The sequence below is a fragment of the Sapajus apella genome, unplaced genomic scaffold (genome assembly GCF_009761245.1).
Source record: "Sapajus apella isolate SASKATOON/1434 unplaced genomic scaffold, GSC_monkey_1.0 scaffold124, whole genome shotgun sequence".
Classification (NCBI taxonomy): domain Eukaryota; kingdom Metazoa; phylum Chordata; class Mammalia; order Primates; family Cebidae; genus Sapajus; species Sapajus apella.
In genome coordinates, this window is record NW_022437064.1 from 2,703,016 (window position 1) to 2,726,428 (window position 23,413).

General features: G+C 37.3%; 1 protein-coding gene across 5 annotated transcripts in view; it reads left to right on the forward strand.

Moving 5' to 3' along the window:
• EMCN (endomucin) overlaps nucleotides 1-23,413 on the forward strand; it is a 107,858-nt gene that overhangs the window by 59,771 nt on the left and 24,674 nt on the right. For 4 of the 5 annotated variants that reach the window (XM_032261521.1, XM_032261517.1, XM_032261519.1 and 1 more), the window contains one exon: nucleotides 1,918-1,956. The exons of the other annotated variant lie outside the window; for it this stretch is intronic. In XM_032261521.1, the coding sequence (XP_032117412.1) occupies nucleotides 1,918-1,956 (39 nt within the window). The remainder of the gene's footprint in view (nucleotides 1-1,917; nucleotides 1,957-23,413) is intronic. 5 annotated transcript variants of the gene reach the window in all.

Consider the following 23,413-nt stretch of genomic DNA (forward strand, 5'->3'; position numbering starts at 1 on the left):
CCAACTAGGAAATTTTACATAATGTATTCATTATTCATTTTTCTTTAAAAGTTGAATTCAGGTAGGTAGAATTAGACTTTTTAAAATTATTAATTTCTACTGTCATCCATACTATTCATATGTTTCTACTGGTAAGCACTGGAATCACTGCTCTGAACAAGACAAGAAGTCTGCCCCCATGGAGTTACTTTCTGATAGGAAATAATATTTTTTTAAAGACGAAAGTAAATACATGGTAGTCATAGAAGTATTGTCGAACAAATGAAGCAATGAGATGGAATGATGTGAAAAGGGCTGTGGAAACAATTTAGTGAAGATGGTTGGGGGAGACTTCTCTGAATCATGACTTCTGAGCAGAATCATGACTGTCAAGAAAGAAAGAAGAGAACCCCAAGGCAGAAAGGGCCTTGTCCGTTCAATCCACCACAGCAAAGCCACAAGGTGGAGTACACTGAAACAGGGCCTGAATGGTTAGAGATGAATTGAGGAGCAATAGGGAGCCATTGGAGCAGTGAAGTTTAAATTTAAAAAGATTTTCCTAAGCAGCTGTTGCAGGTACTCAGAGGAGAGATAAGGGTGCTGGATGGACAGTAGCAGAAAAAGTGTTGAGACATGTTTAAATTCATAAATATATTTTTGAAGCTAGAGCTGATAAGGGTGAGAAATATAGGACACTCAAGAAAGGCTACATATGTTTTGTTTTGTGCAACTGGAAGACAAATGGCACCACGTATTCATCCAAGAAAGCAAGGGAAGAGACATATTTCAGGATAACAGTCAAGAGCTCTGTTTGGGCATGTTAAATTTCAGATGCTGATATAGAGAGTCAAGTGAATATACAAAGGAAGCAAGTGGACTTTTAAAAATGTCATTATTGGGCTTCTATCTGCTTCAAAATTATTTTCTGTATTTTTCATGTGCCAAATCTTGTTGATGCTGGATGTACTTTAAGGTGTTGAAGTGATCTTTGATTATAATTCTCTCAAATTACTTTCCGTGCAGAAAACTCTCCCGGACTATATCATAAAATAATTCCTTAAGTTTTAAACGTATCTGTCTGAACCTTGCTGCATCTTCCCTAGGTCATGAATGCACCATGTCTTAGTAGGATCACAACACATGGCAGCCCCATTCATTAAGCATTTACTGAAGGATTTTTGTTTTCTATGTTATCGCAGGATATTCAAGGTGTGAGGTTGTACCAGATGCTATAAAGCAAGACTCAGCAAACTATGGCCCACAGGCAAAATCTAACACTCTGACTTTTTCAAAATAAAGTTTTATTGGAACACAGTTATTCCTATTCTTTAGGTAGTATATGGCTGCATTCACACCAAAAGGCAGAGTTGAATAGTTATGATAGAGATTTATGGCCCACAACCTAAAAAATATTTAGCCCTTTAAGAAAAAGTTGGTTGAAATGCTTTTTCTTAAAAATCTTCTCTGGGCCAAGCACGGTGGCTCATGCCTGTTATCCCAGTGCTTTGGGAGGCTGAGGCGGGCAGATCACGAGCTCAAGAGATCAAGACCAGCCTGGCCAACATGGTGAAATCCCATCTCTACTAAAAATACAAAAATTAGCTGGGTGTGGTGGCTCACACCTGTAGTACCAGCTACTCGGGAGGCTGAGGCAGGAGAATTGCTTGAACCCAGGAGGCAGAAGTTGCAGTGAGCCAAGATCTCGCCACTGCACTCCAGCCTGGGTGACAGAGCCAGACACCATCTCAAAAAAAAAAAAAAAAAAAAAAAAAAACCTTCTTGTAATCAGGAAGAATCATGATTTTATGATTTGAAAACAGTGAATCAGAAATTAGCTAAAGTTTATACTCATTTACCACCTGAAACAATTGTGAGAACACATCCGATAGTCAACATTTAATTGTATTGATTTTTTTTTCTTTTTTTTTCCCTCTAAAGCTGAGACTCAGAGTACAATTAAAATAATGAAAATACCAGGTAAGTTGCTTTTTTTTTTCTCTCTCTCCCTGAGTATCTTCATGGGTAAAATCTCAAAAACAAATTAGACCAATCAGTTTTGGGGCAGGGAGAAATAGTACAAGGGAAAACATTACGTCACAAATAAAATGTTTAGAAAATCTTGAGTTTCAAAAAATGCAGACCAGGAGAACATATAAAGACATGTCTAAATACTCTGTGACTAAGGTGAATGGAGCCAGCTCTAGTAAACGTATAAAGCCTGTGAGATTGCCCTCTGTCCTCTGCCACTGAACGCACTGTTCCTGATCTGTTTTTATTGTCAGTGTGCCTAGTCCCAGAAGTACAAAGTGTCTTCTCTTACTTTCTAACAAAATATGGCACTAGTATTCAAAAGATGATGTTAGAAACCACAATTATCAATCTAAAATGTTATCATTCCAAGAAGTGCTCATATTTGCCACCCTTAGTTCTAGACTGAATGTGTTTTGTATAATGGAGCAACAGGAATTGAAGATCGTTGGGCAAAGGAAGATGGCAATGTTGAATCTTGCTGTCTTGAAATCATAGTTATCTGAAAGATTTTTGTCTTTCCACATTCTACCTGGTACTTATACAAATGACAAATCTTATAAGCTCTCAATGCTGGTCATCTTTGATATATATAAACTAAGTGAAAACTAACACAAAAACAGAAAAACAAATTCTGCATGTTCTGACTTACAAGTGGGAGCGAAGTGATGAGAATTCATGAACATGAAGAAGGAAACAGCAGAAACTGGTGTCTACCTGAGGGTGGAGGGTGGGAGAAGGGAGAGGAACATTAAAAATAACTATTGGGTACTAGGCTTAATACCTGGGTGATAAAATAATTGGCACAACAAACCCCCATGACACGACTTTACCTATATAGCAAACCTGCACATGTATCCCTGAGGCTAAAAATAAAGTTTAAAAAAATAAAAATAAATAAATAAAAAATGTGAAATAAACCTATAGGTTCATATAACTTTTTAAAAACTAGAAAAATATAAAGAAAAGAGTGACACTAAAAATTGAGTGCTTTATTTTCACAGCAGATATTCTATAATCACCTTAGTCTAACTACTACTCAGGTTTTCAAGGAATTTGAAGCAAATTATTATGTTTTTAACTTTTAATAATTATCTTCTTCTACATCATACATTTTATTATTAAAGAAGTCATTTTATATTAATTCCCTCTACTTCACTAATCACCATATTTTTTTATTGTTTACATCTTCATTGACTAAAAATTGGCACACACTAGAGGAAAAACAGCAAAACAAAACAAAAACAGTGCACCAGTCAGAGAAGACTGACGCAGTTCTGGGAAGAGATTTTTTTCCCTCTGCTTCATAGATTAACTATCAAGGAGAAGTCAGAGATGATGAATTGGGAAGCTGCCAAATTGTCTGTCTTTTAAAAGAGGGACTGAAGCATCCTTCATTTTTTGTTTAAAGAAATTTTATTTACAAAATGCCAGCTATACATTTAATTGATTTTAGTGGAATAAAGAGCTCATTTATGCTATTTTAATTTTTTGAGTTATGTAAACTAATTTTCCTAAGCCAAATAATAGACAAACAATGTATTTGAATAGTAGGTTAGAAAGAAATGAGACTGGATCAATAAGCCACTAGAAAATTGAGTTATATTTTTTTACATTCAAACTTCAAATATGTATTGCAGCTAAAGACTAAATCCAGATTCACTATTCCTCAAAAGATAAATTAACACATTTATTAACAGGGTATTCTCTATACTTCTGTTGACAAGTCTAATAATTTGTGTTTTTTTCAGATTAAAGAATTCTTTAGTCTTATGTATTTGTCATCAAAGATATTAAAATGCCAAACTTGTGAAATATTTATCCAAGGGATTAAGGACAGGAATATTATTTAAAATAATTCATATTTCTGTTTTAGGTAGAAATTGACATAAAATTATAGCCCATAGAATTACTAGTTCTTTTTCCATTCTATAAATATAAGCAAATATGTATCCAGTCTTTGAATATATCACATAAAGTTCTCAACGTTTGATATTTTCTTTAACATTATGCAGATAGTTTTAATTTCCTTGAAAAGTTACATTTTTATACTACTTCAAAAACTACTACTAAGGGTCTAGAAATTGAAGATGATTTATATAGAACCCTTTTGGGGAGATTAAAAACAAGTAAGGACTCTATATGAAATATAAATTATGACCAGTTATACATATCATATTTTAACATTATAAAATAAAAATAGATCCATGTTGGTGACATCAGTAAGACGGTCAACTAAACAGCTTCTAGTGCTATTCCCACTTCCCACAAAAAAACTGAAAATAATGAATAAGCAGCTACATTTTGATCAAAATAACTAAAGGAAGGCTCTGGAGAACAGCAGCAGAAATCCTGTAGACTACTGAAACACAGGATGGCCACATAGGAAAGGAGAGGAAATACCTTGCATCTGCCATCCCATTTCCCTAGTTGGGATCAGCTCAAAATCAGAAGAGACCCCTTCCTGCAGGGAAAAGGTAAGCCAGAAGACCCCAACAGCTTTCATCAGCACCACGGATACACACAGTCTTCGCACTAGGGAATTCTGCAGTCCTTACAGAGTTTGAGGCCAGCTGAGGGAGCTTCCCAGAGTCTACATACTAAGTTCTCCCTAGAGAAAGAACTGATGCTGTGCCCCTCCCTCCTCTTCTCAGCCCCTATCCCTTGCCTCATGGCTCATGCTGCTACTGCCCTGTACAGTCTTGGGAACAAGTGTATCCTGCTCCAAGGGTGAGTATGCATCGCACCCCCAATCCCTGATGTTTTGTTACCACTGCAACAAACCCATTCAATAGCACACCATTCTCCAGCCAAGCTGCTACTACATCCTACCCCTAGGGGCAAGTTCCATGGAATTACTCCATTCCCCACATTCCAGTTACTGTGAACCCTCCTCTCTGGGCTGAGCTGAAATGGCACTTCAATACCTGGGATCTCAGATCTTCTACACACCAGAGCAGGCATGCCCCTCAATGTCGCAGATGAGGCAGCATACCCCACCACCACCATCAGGGTATCACAAACTTCCAGCACACTACAGCAGTCAACCCCCAGCCCTGACACCACAGATAAGACAGCACACTACCCACAGGGGCTCAGAGCCTTTGGCGCACCAGAGCAATTGCACACCCCAGTGCCATAGTTGATACAGTACTCTACCCCAAAGGGATCCAGAGGCACCACTGACCCATATAGCCATGATTTCCTGGGCCAAACAAATATGGCACCTCATATCCCAAAGAATCAGTGCCTGGCTTGAGCTGTGCCACCCAGCCGTCCAGACCAAACAGGCACATGTCCTGCCTACCCAAAATTGGGCTATATCCCTGCAGTCTGAACTGCTGAGACACACTGCCTCTTAGGGGACTAGAGTCATTGTGCTGGACACCTCCCACCAAGGTCCAAGCTACAGCAGTGTCTTGCCATTTCTGCATCATTGCTGCTGCTGTACCTGGCCTTATAGAGCCTGGGATAGTAGTATTTCCCACCATTCCAGGGTCCATAGTCACCACTACATAACACCTCATCATCAAGGGTCTATGCTTTTGCTGACTTTGGTGACTCCTGGTCCCAAATTACAGCTGTTCTCTGCTCTCTGGGCCCAAGCTTCTAGAGAGCTCCTTTTTCTACCAAGCTATGTCAATGGTGTACCATGTCCACCAGGGTCACAACCTCAGCTATATTTCAGCAGTCTGGGCCTAAGCCACTGAGATATGTCTCAGAGGAACAGACCCTGGCTTACTGGGGAAACCGCATTCACTTGTGCCTTGGAAAGTGAACTTGTGCCTCAAGTCCAAGGTGCTACAGTAGTCTCACAAGACACTGAGCCTATTACCTATATCCACAGCTACTCTGATCACCTATGCCCTGGCTCCCAGTGCTTCTATAGTTGCCTGTGGGCCATATTAGACCAAACACAAAAATAGATCTCTTCACCTAAGACTCCTTACTGTGGGAAGGACAAGAACAGGAGAATTTTTAAGCCTTTGCCCTAGCAACCTATGCAGCTACCACCACTTCCACAAGTTCCTAAAAACTAGACCACTGAGGCACCTACATTCATTGCTGACATTGATCACAACTAACAAAGCTGCACAAAGATAACCCCACTGTGCCTACATGTAATCAGAGCCACCCTGCCCAACTGGCAGCCTCAGATCCACCTGCAACTGAAAGTAGGGGAAGAGGTGGCTTCCCCTTCTAGAGTTTGAAAAAGGTAACTACATCACTAAATGTCCTGACATCAATGCACGGAACAAGAAACATTAAAAAGCAAGGAAGCATGGTACCACAAGGCAACCGTATTTCTCCAGTAACTGGCCTCAAAGTAGCAGAAATTACACACTGTCTGAAAAGTGATTTAAAGTAATGAGCTGAACTGGGTGCGGTGGCTCATGCCTGTGATCCCAACACTTTGCAAGGCCAAGGCAGGCAGATCACTTGTAGTCTGGAGTTCAAAACCAGCCCGGCCAACATGGCAAAACCCTGTCTCTACTAAAAATACAAAAATTAGCCATGTGTGATGGTGCACACCTGTAATCCCAGCTACTTGAGAGGCTGAGGCAGGAGAATCACTTGAATCTGGGAGGTGGAGGTTTCAGTGAGCTGAGATCACTCTACTGCACTCCAGCCTGGGAGACAGAGTGAGACGTTGTCTCAAAAAATAATAAGGATGAAAATGAAATAAAATAGTGAGCTGAAAAACATAGATTCAAGAGAATACAAATAAATGATTTAATAAAATCAGGAAAACAATTCATTATATGATTAAGAAATTCAATGAAAAGATAGATCTCATAAAAATAGAACCAAACAAATCTTGAAGCTGAAGAATTCAATCAAGGAAGTAAAAAATATGCTAGAGAACTTCAACAGCAGACTAAATCAAGCAGAAGATAAGGCCGAGGTGGTTGGATCACCTGAGGCCAGGAGTTCAAGACCAGCCTGGCCATCACAGTGAAACCCCATCTTAAAAAAAAAAAAAAAAAAATCTGTGAAGTTAAAGATACGTCTTCTGAAATTATTCCATCACATAAAAAAGAATAAAAAATAGTGAAGACAGCCTCTAAGACTTATGAAACACCATGAAGCAAGCAAACACTATAAAAGAAAAAGAGGCAAAGAAAGAGACAAAAAGCTTATTTAATAAAATAATTGCTGGAAATTTCCCAAGTCTTAAAAAAGATATATACATTTGGGTTTGTAAAGTACAAAGGCCCCCAAAATATGCAACCCAAAGAGATCCTCTCTAAGGCACATTATAATCAAACTGTTAAAAGTCAAAGAAATGTAAAAACAACAAGAGAAAAGCATCAAATCACATGTAAGGAAACCACCGTTAGATTATCAGTGGATTTCTCAACAGAAATCTTGCAAGCCAGGAGAGATTAAATGATATATTTAAAGACTGAAAGAACAAATCACTGCTAGAATGCTACATTCAACAAAGCTATCCTTCAAAATGAAAGAGAAATAAATTTGTTCCCAGACAAGAAAAGCTGAAGGAATTCATCACCACTAGATCTGCCTTACAAGGAATGTTTAAAGAAGTCCTTCAAAAAGGAATTATAAATGACAATTTACCACTGATAGAGGTAAATACGTAGTAAAATCAGGAACACTCATGCTGTATAGTGGTATGTAAATTGTGTGTATCTCTAGTATGAAGGTTAAATGTCAAAATGGTAAAAAAATAACTAAAGCTACAGCAAGTTGTAAAATAGTTAATAATAAGATGTTTTATGGAAGCTTCATGGTAACCACAACATAAAACTACAGCAGGTATACACATCATAAAGAGAAAAGAATCAAGGATTAACACTACAGAAAATTACCAAATTACAAAGGTGGACAACAAGAGAGAAAGAAATGAAACTACCAACAATCAGAAAACAAACAAAATGACAGCAATGAGTCCTTACCTATTAATAATGACCTTGGATACAAATAGATTAATTTCTGTAGTTTAAAGATACAGAATGGTTGAATAAATGAAAAACAAGATCCAACTGTATGCTGCCTACAAGGCACCCAGTTAAGCTTTAAGGACACGTACGCTGAAAGTAAAGAAATGGAAGAAGATATTCCATGCAAATAATAGAGAGCAGAAGTAGCTATATTTACACCTGATGAAATATACTTCAAGTCAAAAATTGCCACAAGAGACAAAGAATGTCATTATTTAATGATAAAAATGTCAATGCATCAACAGGACATTACAATTGTATAATTGTAAATATATATGCAATCAACATTGGAGCACCTAAATACATAAAGCAAATATTAATGTACATGAAAGGAGAAATAAAGAGCAATATTATAATAATGGGAGACTTTAATACCCTACTTTTAACAATGGATAGATCATCCAGCAATCCCACTACTAGGTGTCTACCCAAAGGAAAAGAAATCTTTTTTTTTTTTTTTTTTTTTTTTTTGAGATGGAATTTCACTCGTTACCCAGGCTGGAGTGCAATGGCACGATCTCGGCTCACTGCAACCTCCATCTCCTGGGTTCAAGCAATTCTCCTGCCTCAGCCTCCCGAGTAGCTGGAATTACAGGCACGCGCCACCATGCCCAGCTAATTTTTGTATTTTTAGTAGAGATGGGGTTTCACCTTGTTGACCAGGATGGTCTCAATCTCTTGACCTCGTGATCCACCCGCCTCAGTCTCCCAAAGTGCTGGTATTATAGGCTTGAGCCACCGCACCCGGCAAAGAAATCATTATATTAAAAAGACGCTTGCATATTTATTTTTATAGCAGCACAATTTACAATTGCAAAGATGTGGAACCAACCTAAGTGCCCATTGATTAATGAGTGTATAAATAAAATGTGAGACACACACACATACACACACACATATATATGTATATATACACACACACACACATATGCACACACTATGAAATACTTCTCAGTGATTAAAAGGAATAAAATAATGTCTTTTGCAGCTATTTGGATGGAACTGGAGGCAATTATTTTAAGTGAAGTAACTCAGGAATAAAAAAACAAACATTGTATAGTCTCACTTTTAAGTGGGAGCTAAGCTATGAGCATACAAAAGCATACAGAGTAATATAATAAATTTTGGAGACTTAGAAGTGGGTAGGTTGGAGTGGAGCTAGGGATTAAAAAACTACACATTAGGTAAGATGAACATTACTCAGGTGACAGGTGCACTAAAACCTCAGAATTCACCACTATATAAATCATCCATGTAACAAGAAACCACTTATACTTCAAAAGCTATTAAAATAAAAGGAACATAAAATTAATTTAAAAATTAAAAAGCAGTAGATAGACCAGATAGAAAATCAATAAAGAAATATTGGACTTGAATTGCACTTTTCGCCCACTAAACCTAACAGACATAAACAGAACTTTAACAGCAGCAGAATATGCCACCTTTTTCTTTAGTTCATATGGAACATTCCCTAGGATAGACCAAATGCCACAAAACAAGCCTTAACAAATTTAAAATTGAAATAATAGTATCATTTCAGACCATAATAGTATGAAACTAAAAAGCAATAATAAGAGGAATCTTGTAAAATCCACAAGTATGTGGAAATTAAATAACATGCTCCTGAACAACAAATGGGTCAAAGAAGAAATAAAAAGGAAAATTTAAAACTATCTTGAGACAAACAATAATCAAAGCACAATATACTAAAACCTACGGAATGTAGCAAAAGCAGTTCAAAGAGAAAAGTTTATAGCAATACGTGCCTACATTAAAAAGAAAAAATATCTCAAATAAGTAGTCTAACATTACACTTTAAGGAACTAGTCAAAGAAGAACAAATTAAACCCCAAATTAGCAAAAGGAAGAAAATAAAAATCAAAACAGAAATAAATCAAATAGAAAATAGAAAAATCATAGGAAGAATCAATATAATTAAGAGTTGGTGCTTTGAAAAAATAAACAAAATTGATAAACTTTTAGCTGGTCTAACTGGAAAAAAAAAAAAGGAAGACTCCAATAAATAAAATAAAATATAAATTGAAAAAAAAAAAAACGTGAAATACCTCAGAAATTAAAAGGATCATAAGAGACTACTGCAAAAAAAAAAAAAAAAAAAAATGCCGAGAACTGGCTAATCTAGAGTAAACAGATAAATTGCTTTGAAAACACAGTAAAACAAAAACAAACAACCTACCAGGACTGACTCAGGAAGAAATAGAAAGCCTGAACAACAGACCAATAACAAATAAAGAGATTGAAGAAGTAATCAAAAAAAATTCCCCAAAAGAAAAGCCCAGAGACAGATAGTTTTATGGCTGAATTCTACCAAACCAATTAGAGAGTTAATACCAAAACTCCTTAAACTCTTTTCAAAAATAGAGGTAGAATGAATAGTTCCAAACACATTTTATAAGGTCTGCATCCTCTTGATACCTAAGCCAGATAAAGATATTACAAGAAAAAGGCAGACCAATCTGTCTGATGAACATAGATGCAAAAATCCTCAGTAAAATATTGAGGATTAAACTAAACCCAACAACATAACAAACTAAATCTAAAAGCATACCAAGAGAATTACATATTGTGACCAAGTGGGATTTATTTCTGACATGCAATTCTAGTTTAACGTATACAAATCAATCAATGTAACACATCACATTGACAGGATGAAAGATAACCACACAATGATCTTAATTAATACAGAAAAAGCATTTGACAAAGTCCAACATCCGTTCTTGGTTTTGTAAATCTGGCAACAGTTTAGACATAAAAGGAAAGTTTCTCAATATAATAAAAAAAAATTATGAAAAACACACTGCTACAATTATTATCAATTGAGAAAAATTAAAAGCTTTTCCACTCAGATTCAGTACTGGATAAGGATGCCCAGTTTTTTCACTTCTGTTCAACATAGTACCAGAAGTACTAGCAAGAGCAATCATACAAGAAAAGGAAATAAAAGGCATCAAAATCAAAAAGAAAAAATATCTCTACTTGCAGATGACAAAATCTTATATGCAAAAACTCCAATGATTCCACAAAGAAACTGTTAGAACTAATAAATGAATTTAGTAAAGTTGCAAAATGTAAAATTAATATACAAAAGTCAGTAGCATTTGATATACAAATAACAATCTAACTGAAAAGAAATCAATTTCATTTATAATAGCATAAAAAATTACTGATGCTTTCTGACTTACAGTGGGGTTACATTCTGATAAACCCATCATAAATTGAAAATATTTAGGTCAAAAATGCATTCAATACCCTGATAAACCCATATTAAAGTTGAAAAATTGTTGAGTCAAACCATTGCAAGTACAGATGCTCCTCAACTTACAATGGGGTTATATATTAAACCCCATTGTAAAGTCCTTAGAAATAAATTTAACCAAAAAAGTGAAACATCTGTATACTTAAAAATAGAAAACATTGATAAAAGAAATTGAAAGAGACAGAAATAAATGGAAAGATATTCTGTACCCAGGAATCAGAAAAATTAATATTGTTAAAATGTTAAAAAGCAATATATAGATTCAACACAATCCTTGCTAAAATCCCAAGTTTATTCTTCACAGAAATATAAAACAATTTCAAAGATATGTATGAAAACATGAATGACCCCAAATAGCCAAAACAATTCTGAAAATAAAAAAACAAAGTTGGAAGCATCACATTTTCTGAGTTAAAATTATATTACAAATCCATAATAATCAAAACAATATGGTGCTGACATAAAAAAAGACACATAGACCAGTGGAACAGAGTAAATAAATAAATCCAAATGTGTGCTGTCAACTAATTCTTTACAAAGACACCCACAGCACACAACAGGTATATGCTAGTTTTTTCACTAAATGGTGCTGGGGAAACTGGATTTTTACATGCAAAAGAATAAAATTGGACACTTATTTTAAACTATGCACAGAAATCAACTGAAAATGGATAAAAGACTGAAAGGTAAGATCAGAAACTATAAAACTCCTAGAAGACACCATAGGGGAAAATCTGCTGGGCACTGGCTTCAGCAATTATGTTTTTTGGATATCAGACCAAAAGCTCAAGCCACAAAATCAAAAAATCAGGACTACAAGAGACTAAAAAGATTCTGATGGCAAAGGAAATAATCAGCAAAATAAAATAGCACACTACAAATTGGGAAAAAATATTTGCAAACCATATACCTGATAAGGGGTTAAGATGCAAATGTAGAAAAACAAATAGCATGATTATAAAATGGGCAAAGGGCCAGGCATGGTTGCTTACACCTGTAATCCCATCACTTTTGAGGCCAAGGATCATGAGGTCAGCAGTTTGAGAACAGCTTGGCCAGCATGGTGAAACCCTATCTCTACTAAAAATACAAAAAATTAGCCAGGCATAGTGGCACTCACTTGTAATCCCAGCTACTCAAGAAGGTGAGGCAGGAGAATTGCTTGAATCCAGGAGGCAAAGGTTACAGTGGGCTGACATCATGCCACTGCACTCCAGCCTGGTGACAGAGTGAGACTCTATCTCCAAAAAAAAAAGAAAAAACAAATTGGGAAAAAGACCCTGAATAGACAATTTGTGAAAGAAGACATGAAAATTGCCATCACGTGTATGGAAAGGTGGTCAACATCATTAATTATCAGGGAAATGCAAATCAAAACCACTATGTGATACCACCTCACACCCATTAGAGTGGTTATTATCAAAAAGTCAAAAGATAAATGTTGGCAAGGGTGTGAAGACAAAGGAACTCTTTTTTTTTCCTCCAACTTTTAAGTTCCAGAGTATATGTGCAGGGTGTGCAGATCTGCAGGTTTGTTACATAGGTAAACGTGTGCCATGGTGGTTTGCTGCATAGATCATCCCATCACTGAGGTATTAAGGCCAGCATCCATTCACTACTCCTGATGCTCTCCGTTCCCCCCACTACCACTCCCACCACTGACAGGCCCCAGTATGTGTTGTTCCTCCACCACCATGTGTCCATGTGCTCTTATGGTTCAGCTTCCACTTATAAGTGAGAACATACACTGTTTGGTTTTCTGTTTCTGCATTAGTTTGCTGAGGATAATGGCTTTCAACTCCATCCATGTCCCTGCAGAGGACATGATCTCATTCCTTTTTATGACTACTAGTATTCCATGGTGCCAATGTACCAGATTTTCTTTACCCAGTCTGTCATTGATGGACATTGGGTTAATTCCATGTCTTTGCTACTGAGTGGAGTGCTTTGATGAACATATGCATGCATGTAACTTTATAAAAGATGATTTATATTCCTTTGGGTATCTTTTTTGGTTTCTTATGAATTTGAAAATAGTTTTTTTTTTCTAATTCTTTGAAGAATGTCAATAGTAGTTTACTGGGAAAAGCATTGAATCTATAAATTTCTTTGGGCAGTGTGGCCATCTTCACAATATTGATTCTTCCTATTGATGAGCATGGTATGTTTTTCTATTTGTGTCTTCTCTGATTTCCTTGAGGGGTGGTTTGTAGTTCTTTTCAAAGAGGTCCTTTGCTTCCCTTGTTAGCTGTATTCCTAGGTATTTTATTCTCTTTGTAGCAATTGTGAATATGAGTTCATTCACGGTTTGGCTCTCTGCTTGCCTGTTGTTGGTGTACAGGAATACTAGCAATCTTTGCACATTGATTTTGTATCCCAAGTCTTTGCTGAAGTTGATGATTAGCTTAAGATGCTTTGGGGCTGAGATGATGGAGTTTTCTAGATAGAGGATCATGCTGTCAGCAAACAACGATAATATGACTTACTCTCTTCCTATTTGAATATACTTTATTTCTTTCTCTTGCCTGATTTCCCTGGCCAGAACTTCCAATACTATGTTGAATAGGAGTGATAAGAGAGGTCATCTGTGTCTTGTGATGGTTTTCAAGGGGAATGCTTCCAGATTTTGCCCATTAAGTATGATATTGGCTGTAGGTTTGTCATATATAGCTCTTATTATTTTGAGATATGTTCTTTCAACACCTAGTTTATTTAGAGTTTTTAACATAAAGGGATTTTGAATTTTATTGAAGGTCCTTTCTGCATCTATTGAGACAATCATGTGGTTTTTGTCTTTAGTTTTGTTTATGTGATGAATTTCATTTATTAATTTGTTTATGTTGAACCAACCTTGCAACCTGGGGATGAAGCCAACTTGATCATGGTGGATAAGCTTTTTGATGTACTGCTGGGTTCAATTTGCCAGTATCTTATTGAGGAATTTTTGGCATTGATGTTCATCAGAGATATTGGCCTGAGGTTTTATTTTTTGGTTGTGTCTCTGCCAGGGTTTTGTGTCAGGATAATGCTTGCCTCATAAAATGAGTTAGGGAGGATTTCCTCCTTTTCAGTTGTTTAAAATAGTTTCAGTAGAAATGGTGTTATCTCTTCTTTGTACCTCTGGTAGAATTCAGCTGTAAATCCATCTGGTCCCTAGCTTCCTTTTGCTTTGTAGGCTATTTATTACTGCCTCAATTTCAGAACTCATTTTTGGTCTATTCAGGGATTCAGTCTCTTCCTGGTTCAGTCTTCGGAGGGTGTGTGTCCAGGAATTTATCCATTTCTTCTAGATTTTGTAGCTTATGTACACAGAGCTGTTTATAGTATTCTCTGATGGTTATATGTATTTCTGTGGGGTCAGTGGTGACATATCCCTTATCATTTCTGATTTTGTCTATTTGATTCTTCTCTCTTTTCTTCTTTATTAATCTAGATAGTGGTATATCTATTTTATTATTTTTTTTGAGAAACCCAGCTCTTGGATTCATTCATTTATTGAAGGGTTTTTTGAGTCTCCTTCAGTTCTGCTCTGATCTTGGTTATTTTTTGTTTTCTGCCAGTTTGAGGGTTTGTTTGATTTTGGAACTCTAGTTCTTTTAGTTGTGACATTAGGTTGTTGATTCAAGATCTTTCCAGCTTTTATCAACCAGCGGAACTCTTGTACACTGTTGATAGAAATGCATACTGGTGCAGCCATTACAGAAAATAATACGGAGAATGAATTTGGCTGGGTGCAGTGGCTCATGCCTGTAATCCTAGCACTTTGGAGGCCGAAGCGGGTGATCACTTGAGGTCAGCAGTTAGAGACAGCCTGGCCAACATGGTGAAACCTCATCTCTACTAAAAATACAAAACTTAGTCAGACATGATGCATGTGCCTGTAATCCCAGCTACTCAAGAGGCTCAGGCAGGGGAATCACCTGAACCCGGGAGGTGGTGGTTGCAGTGAGCAGAGATGGTGCCATTGCATTCCAGCCTGGGCAACAGAGTAAGATTCTTTCTTAAAAAAAAAAAAAATAGTATGGAGATTTTGAAAGAAATTAAAACTAGAACTACCAAATGATCCAGCAATCCCTTTTCTGGGCATATACCCAGAGGATATGAAATCACCACCATATAAGGGTATGTGCACTCCCATTTTCATGACAGCCAAGATATAGAAACAACCCAAATGCCTGTTAATGGATAAATGGATAGAGAATAATATTCCATATTCAGTGAAATATTTAGTCCTAAAAAATAATGAGACATGCCATTTGCCAAAACATGGATGAACATGGAGGACATTATGCTAAGTGAAATAAGCTAGACACAGAAATAATATGTATAATCTCACTTACATGTGAAATCTAAAAAAAATTTCAAATATACAGAGATGTAGAACAAAGCAGCAGTTACAGGGACAGACAGGAAATGGGAAGATGTAGATTAGAGGATTCAAAGTTAGCAGCTCTGTGGATTAAAGTGTAGGAGTCTGTTGTACAACATAAGGGCTTTGCTAACACAATTGTACTGTGTTTGGGATTCATGCTAAATGAGTAGATTTTAATGCTTTTGCCACAAAAACAACTAAAATGTATAATTATGTAAGATGATCAATGTGTTCATTTCTTGCACTATAGTAATTTTTACTATCTCCATAGTATCATGTTGTATACTTTAAATATATACAAAAATGTATTTTAAAATTATTTGATTTTAAAAATAAGAGATAGAAGATAATTATAGTTATGTAGAAATGATTAATTGATCAATCAAGGTCTAAGAACATTTTCATTAAATCACTCATTTCATTAAGTAGCGCAAAGGTAATATGTAGTGGAAAGCTGTGTTTAATGATGCTTAACATGAGAAAATTATGCTCAATATTTAAAGTATATGGGAAAATCAAACTGCAACTGCCCACTGTAACATATCTGGTAAGGCCCCAAATTTGGTGTGAACCTAGGCTGACTATACAGAATGGTATATTTAAACAACTACCACTTACCAACGCTTTTAAAAAATATTCATCCTGTTCCTATTATGTGTACACTAGCTAAAAGAGGAATGATACATGGAGTCTGCCATTAGCAGTTACTAAGGACACCAGTCAATATTATACATAACTATAATAATTCTATTAGTCATGTAGGTATAAAGTAATATGTCATGGGTGAACTTCAGATAATCTTATGTAAGATCAAAGGATAGAGTAATTTTTTTTTTCCTTTAGCTGTGGTTGTGGTATCCATTGAGTGAAAAAAAAAAGCAGTTTTTAAAAGATAAGAAAGGGTTCATGAAAGAATTGACCACTTGGCAGCCAGATTATTCTGGCTACTCATTTTTCTAGCTCTAAGTTCAGACCTAATGAGGAAATTAAAAGACCTACTGAAAAGTGATGAAAGACTGTTATTCCCTAAAGATAAATGCAAACATTTCATAGCCATTACAACAATTTTAAGCAATGACAGAATTCACTTTCTTTTGGCCTTATCATTTTCATACAGATAGGGAGAGCTAATAACTTGTCCTTGAAAATGAACCGTTTGATGTCATTGATAAGAGACCTCAGCCCTGAGCAAAATGGACCATTGCACCTCACTGAATTGAGCAAGGAATAAACCATTAGCAATTAATTTTCTGGGGAAAACAACTGTATTAGGGTTCTGCAGATAAACAGAACCAATAGGATGTGCACAGAGAGTGAGAACGGGGTGGGGGAATAGATGGGGTTGGGGAGAGAGTTATTGTAAGAATTGGCTCATGTAATAATAGAGGCTGACAGGTCTCAAGACTGAGGACAGCAAATGGAGTAGTTCCAGCCTGAGTCCAAAGGCGTGAGAACCAGGATGGCTGATGGCATAATTTCCAGTCTAAAAGTTAGCAGCCTCAAGCCCCAAGAAGAGCCATAATTTCAGTTTGCATCCTAAGTCAGGGAAAGACCAATGTCATCAGTCAGGGAGGGCAATCTGCTTTGCCCAGTCTACCAACTCAAATGTTAGCCTTATCCAAAAGCACCCTAGCAGATACACTCAGAACAATGCTTGACCAAACATCCGGGCACCCTGTGGCCCATTCAATATAACACATAAAATTAATCATCACAATATTCCCACAGCAACCAGTGTATCTGGAAAGATCTCATCACACATATCTTTTTTCACTTTCCTTAACTGTGTTTCAGAGTCTCAGTTGCATTGTGGTCATTAAATTTGATAGAAAAACAAAGACAGAACAGATATTATAAGCCCCACCAAACCTGACCCCTGGCCTTTGGAAAAGAGGATGCTCCATCCTGTCTGAGCATATTCACTGTGCTCAACACTCTTATTTCTGAGAATTTGGGTACTGACCTCTAGAAACTTATATAAAATGAAACATGAATTATTCTATACAGGGGGTAGTTTATCTGAGCTTTCTGACTTTGAATGACAGAATCCTGATATTGTTGTTTAGTTAGGATCCACTCAAGCCAGAAATATACCTCTAGCAGAGTAATAACTAGAGTTTTTTTTTTTTTTAACTTGTAATTTTAGGATGTTTAGAAAATTAATTGAGAAGAAAAGAATTAAATTATGGAATGAGAAATAGATCAATGTATATGTGGGAGTGTCTGGTATAAACTTCTCCTTAGAAAATTGTGTAGATTCTGGGTATGGCTAAGTGGATTCTTACCTAGTTCAGAGATCTGCTGAATCTCAAAGTGTGCTCTGCCCTGTTCTTGCACCACCCAGACCTGCACTGAAAAGTCATAAAAACTCACAGTCTTCACTGATGAGCTGCCCAGCAATCACTTTAGGAACCAACACATTTCCTGGTATTGCTGAAGGGGTATGGTTCTCCAATGAACTCTACAACAACAGGCTTTATTTACTATATTAGGAATAATTCTCCCTGTCTCCTTGTGTCTATCCTCATGGTCTGGTTTGATCTGTTGAAGGAAGGTGTTCAGTTTGTTTTGATGAGAAAAATACCTTCTTAACTGAGGCCTAAATTGAAAATAGATTTATGTGTGTGTGTGTGTGTGTGTGTGTGTGTATATATATATATATATATATATATATATATATATATATATATAATCTTTTTTTTGAGACAGAGTCTTGCTCTGTAGCCAAGGCCAGAGTGCAGTGGCATGATCTTGGCTCACTGCAACCTCTGCCTCCTGGGTCCCAATTCAAGCAATTGGGATTTAGCCCCCCAAGTAGCTGGGATTACAGGAAGCACAACCATGCCCAGCTAATCTTTGTATTTTTAGTAGAGATGTGGTTTCACACCTCCCCTACTATTGCATGTTTCACATCTATCAATGTTGTGATATACTTCGCACCTCCCCTACTAAAATGTGAGCTCCTTAAATGCAAGAGCTACCTCTCATACTCTGTTATATTTTCTGCAACATTTAGTAATGGACCTAGAGTAGGTCTCTATTTTTGTTGTTGTTGAATGAATGAGAAAAAATAATAATATCATGATTTTAAATATGTGCCAATCTCAATATTAAGATTAAAAAGATAATCTGATAAATTCACTTCATCTTTCATAGTAGTCAATTCTGTTGCCAAAAAGTTTGTTTATCCATTCAGTAAATAGTGATGGACCCTACTTCCAGACACTGTTATAACATTTGGGAAATATCAGTGAGCAAATAAAGATCCTTGCCCTAGAGGATCTTTTTTTTTTTTTTTTCTTAATTGTTGCAATTTATTTAGAATTAAACATTAATTAGGCTCTGAAGAACCATGCTATTATTAACTGGATGATAGTTTCATTACCTATTCTTTGATTTTTATCACCACTGGCCCGTTATCCACCCTGCTGATTGCCAGCTCAGAGGCATGTCTTTGTTCAGTGCACACTAGTTGGGGAATTAATCTTAGATCTATGCTGTCCAATAGCCACTTGTCACATAGGGCTATTTAAAATTATACTCAGCCAAACATGGTGGCTCATGCCTGTAATCCCAGCACTTTGGGAGGGTGAGGTGGGAGGATCACTTGAGGGCGGGAGTTCCAGACCAGTCTGGCCAACGTGGCGAAACCCCGTCTCTACTAAAAATTAAAAAATGAGCTGGGTGTGGTGGTGGCATGTGCCTGTAATCCCAGCTACTCGAGAGGCTGTGGCAGGAGACTCGCTTGAAGCCAGGAGGTGGATGTTGCAGTGAGCTGCACCACTGCACTCCACCCTGGGCAACAGAGTAAAACTTTGTCTCAAAAACATGAAAATAAATAAAAAATTTTTTTAAATTATAATTCCAAAAAAAATTTTTTTTGAGATAGTTTTGCTCTGTTACCCAGGCTGGATCAAGTACAGTGGCACGATCTTGGCTCACTGCAACCTCCACACCTCCCAGGTTCAAGCAATTCTCCTGCCTCAGCCTCCTAAGTAGCTGGCACTACCACAACTGGCTAATTTTTGTATTTTTAGTAGAGACAGGGTTTCGCCATGTTGGCCAGGCTGGTCTCCAACTCTTGCAAGTGGAGGATCTTATATTCTAGTAGGAAGATAAGCTATACTCAATAAAATAATAATTAATTAGATTGTATAGTAAGTTAAAGAGTGTAAGTGCTCTGAGAAAGAGAAAATGTGCAGCAATAGAGGAGAAAGGGATCACAAGCACTGGAGAGGTGGAAAAGGGTTTGCAAGATTAAAAAATGCGGCCAAGGTAAGTCTCCCGGAAAAGGGTTGAGTAAATACTGTACAAGAAGGAAGTGAGCCACACAATATGAGGAGGAAGAACATCCAGGCAGAGCTAGAACTTGAGGAGAGGCCTAGCATGTTTAAGGGACGGCCTTAAGTAATTGGATAGAAATGAGACAGGGGATTTTCCAGACAGATTATCTAGGGTTTTGTGGGTTATCACACGGACTTCGGCTTTTTTTCTAAGTGGAATGGTGAATCACTGGGGGCTTTGAGCAGCAGGATTACATGAGCTGACTCATGCTTTATAACTCAGACAGCTGAAGAGACACTGTCAACTGAAAAAAGGATACATTATCTAGGAGAGAGAAGATGGCGGCTTTAACCAGGGTGATCACAGAGTAGATGGATTTATTTTGGAGATGAAGCCAATAAATATTCCTGATGATTGCATGTGGAAGAAAATAGAGAGAGATGAATCAAAAATAGGTCTTTGGCCTGAGCAATTCAAAAGAATGTCTGCTCTAAACTAGGATGGGAAGGCTTCAGATAGCCTGGAAGTTAAAGTATGGACATGTTGAGTTCAAAATGTTTATTACTTGCTAAGTAAGTGTCTGGATTTACAAATCTGGAGTTTAAAAAAAGACCTGGGATGGATGTATAAGTTGGGGAATCAGTGACATTGATGTATTTAAGCCTTAAAATTGAATGAAATCTCCAAATAAATAAGGGTCATTAGAGATGAGGACCAAAGACTAAACCCTGGGGGTCATTCCAAGATTATAATTTAGAAAGAAGAAGAGGGGCCAGGTGTGGTGGCTCATGCCTATAATCCCAGCTCTTTGAGAGGCCAAGGTGGGAAAATCACTTGAGGCCAGGAGTTTGAGGCCATCCTGAGAAACACAGCAAGATCCATAGCTGGGCATGGTGGTACACACCTGTGGTCCAATCTACTCAGGAGGCTGAAGCTGGAGGATCATTTGAGCCCAGTAAGTGATTGCACGACTGCAATTCAGCCTGAAATTGACAGCAATATCCTGAAACTGACAGTAAGATCCTGTCTCAATAAAAAAAGAAAAATTAAAAACATTTCTTAAAAAAAGAAGAAAAGGAACAACCAACCAATGAGACCAAAACGAAAAAGAAACTCAATAGAGTCTGCTCTCTTTGTAGTCACATAAAGAAAATGTGATAAGCAGGAGAAAAAGATTTGTGTCGAAAGTGGAAAAGTTATTTTTTCTTAAATGGGACATAAATAATCTATCAAACTGCAATTAGAGACCAGTTCCAAAGTGCTGCAGTTACAGGTGTGAGCCACCACACCTGGCCCAAGATTTCTTTTAACTAAAAAAATTTTGGGAGTGAAACTCACAGAATAAAGGGTTGCGTCCTAGTAATTTCAGGGATTTTTTTTACCCATAGATAGTCCCTTCAGAGCTTCACTCTGAGAATAACTCAAAATCACTACACACTCTAATTCTTAGGAGGGAACGTTGGTCATATAGTGGGCCTGAGGCTGGAGTAAGAAGGGGCATCTCTTATGACCACATGAAGAGGAGAAGGAGTAATTTTCCACAGGAAGAGTTAGGCTTCCCAAAAAAGAGGAAAATAAAAGTGTTAGACAAACAGGTATTTCCCTTAAGAACCAGTGCCCAAGTCTTCCATGTCCAGTTTAAAGTTCCTGAGGCTTCATTTCTGCTCCCAATAGGAAGTGGCCTTTTAAATACTTGCCAGGGAGACTGCTTTAATCTGAATCTTCAGAGAAGCAGAGTTCAAGATGCAATTAAAAGTACAAGGATTTTATTAGGAGGAAATGCCTGTGTGAGAAAAAATGCCTGTGAGGAGACAAGGACAGTCTGGAAGAGCTACCGGACTGCAATACACATCTGACCATAGTGATGCGGGGAGAGAGCAGGGATCCTGAGCAGAAGCACCTGGGTGGCCATGCATTCTAGAGGAGGTTCAGGAAGACCATCAGGGAATCCTGCAGCCCACATTTCTCCCAGGAACAAGCCAGGAACCTGCCAATGAGTGGCAGGTCCACTCATTGGCTGGGAGCAGCCTTAGAGAGACATGGTACCAGTGCAAACAAAGAGATGAGTTTCAGAGGAAATGTGGGTAACTTTGGTCACTTACACTCTCTATAATTTGAGTTCTATGAGGAGCATTATTACAGCAACCACAGGTATCTTGGGATATTGATAGGTCTTCTGTCTTTAAAACTCTCAATGATTTATTAAGTAATTGGTCTACAGTGAGGTCCAAATATGTACCAATGTCAGATGCTGATGGGGCAAATTTGGATATACATTATTAGAACAGACTTGACTTTGAGGGTCTCTGCCTCATCAGCTTGCTCCAAGTTCTGATCTGAAGTTTCCAGACTGGACTTAAATCCTGAAACAACATAGCCACAAATTCAATAATCATAACAATCACCAAAAGTCAGGGTCTAAGAACAAACGTATGTCATTTAAGAGCACCATATTCTACTCCAGTTTCTCCAGCTCCTCTATTTGGTGACTAGAGCAAAGAAGCATCTGAAAACACAGACGTGAAGTCCATACATTTTCACCCATAGAATTTTTGAGAAAATTAGACAAACTGAACTTGCTTGGGACATTCAACTCTCTAGGGGCATCTTCGTAATATAATAGTAGAACATTATTATTATATATAATATATACATATTAATATTACATACCCTTCTAAGCAGTTTATTTTTACTCATATAATTTTCACAATACTATGATGTATAACTATTATAATTTTCATGTATATATGTGGAAACTCAAGCACAAAGAGGTGAAGAAACTTGCCCAAGATTCCACAGGGGTAAGTGCTAGAGTCAGATTTGAACCCAGCTGCCCTGTCTTAAGAATCATGCTCTTGGCCACTCTGCTATATCTCTCCAACACTTCTTCTGGCAATGCTATTCTGTTAGTAACGTAGGATAACACGGTCTCAACGAAAACTGTGTAGATCATCAGCTCTGAGCATGTCATGGATTCCCCATCTTAGTCACAGAAAGAATAACATTAGGCTCACATTTTGTGGATTCAGCCAAGTACCATAATTTCAGCAATATGATCATGCTGGAAAACAGAGCTCTCAGACTGTGGGTTAATTCCCATGATTGGGTCATGACCAGTAATTGTGTGTGTGTGTGTGGTATGGAGTGTGTGTGTGTGTGTGTGTGTGTGTGTGTGTGTGTGCTGGATTCAGAAATAATTTCCCAACTGAAGTTTGCAGTTTAAAGAAAAACAAAACAAATGTTTAAAGCATTTGTTCAAGGAGCCACCAAATCCTTCCACTTTGAGGAGTTCACATGTTGGCCTATCTATGAGTCATTATGGTAACCATTGGCACTGGGCAATCAACACATTTGAAGCAGGGGACCTGGGAGTTTCTTCTGAACCAGACAGATTACAGTCAGCCCTGAGGCTGCCATTTAGCCTGTCTAGGAGAAGGTAATATGGTAGGATAATTAACCCTTGGGAAATCCCAAGAGGATTAACATCATTGGTTATTTAATTAGCCA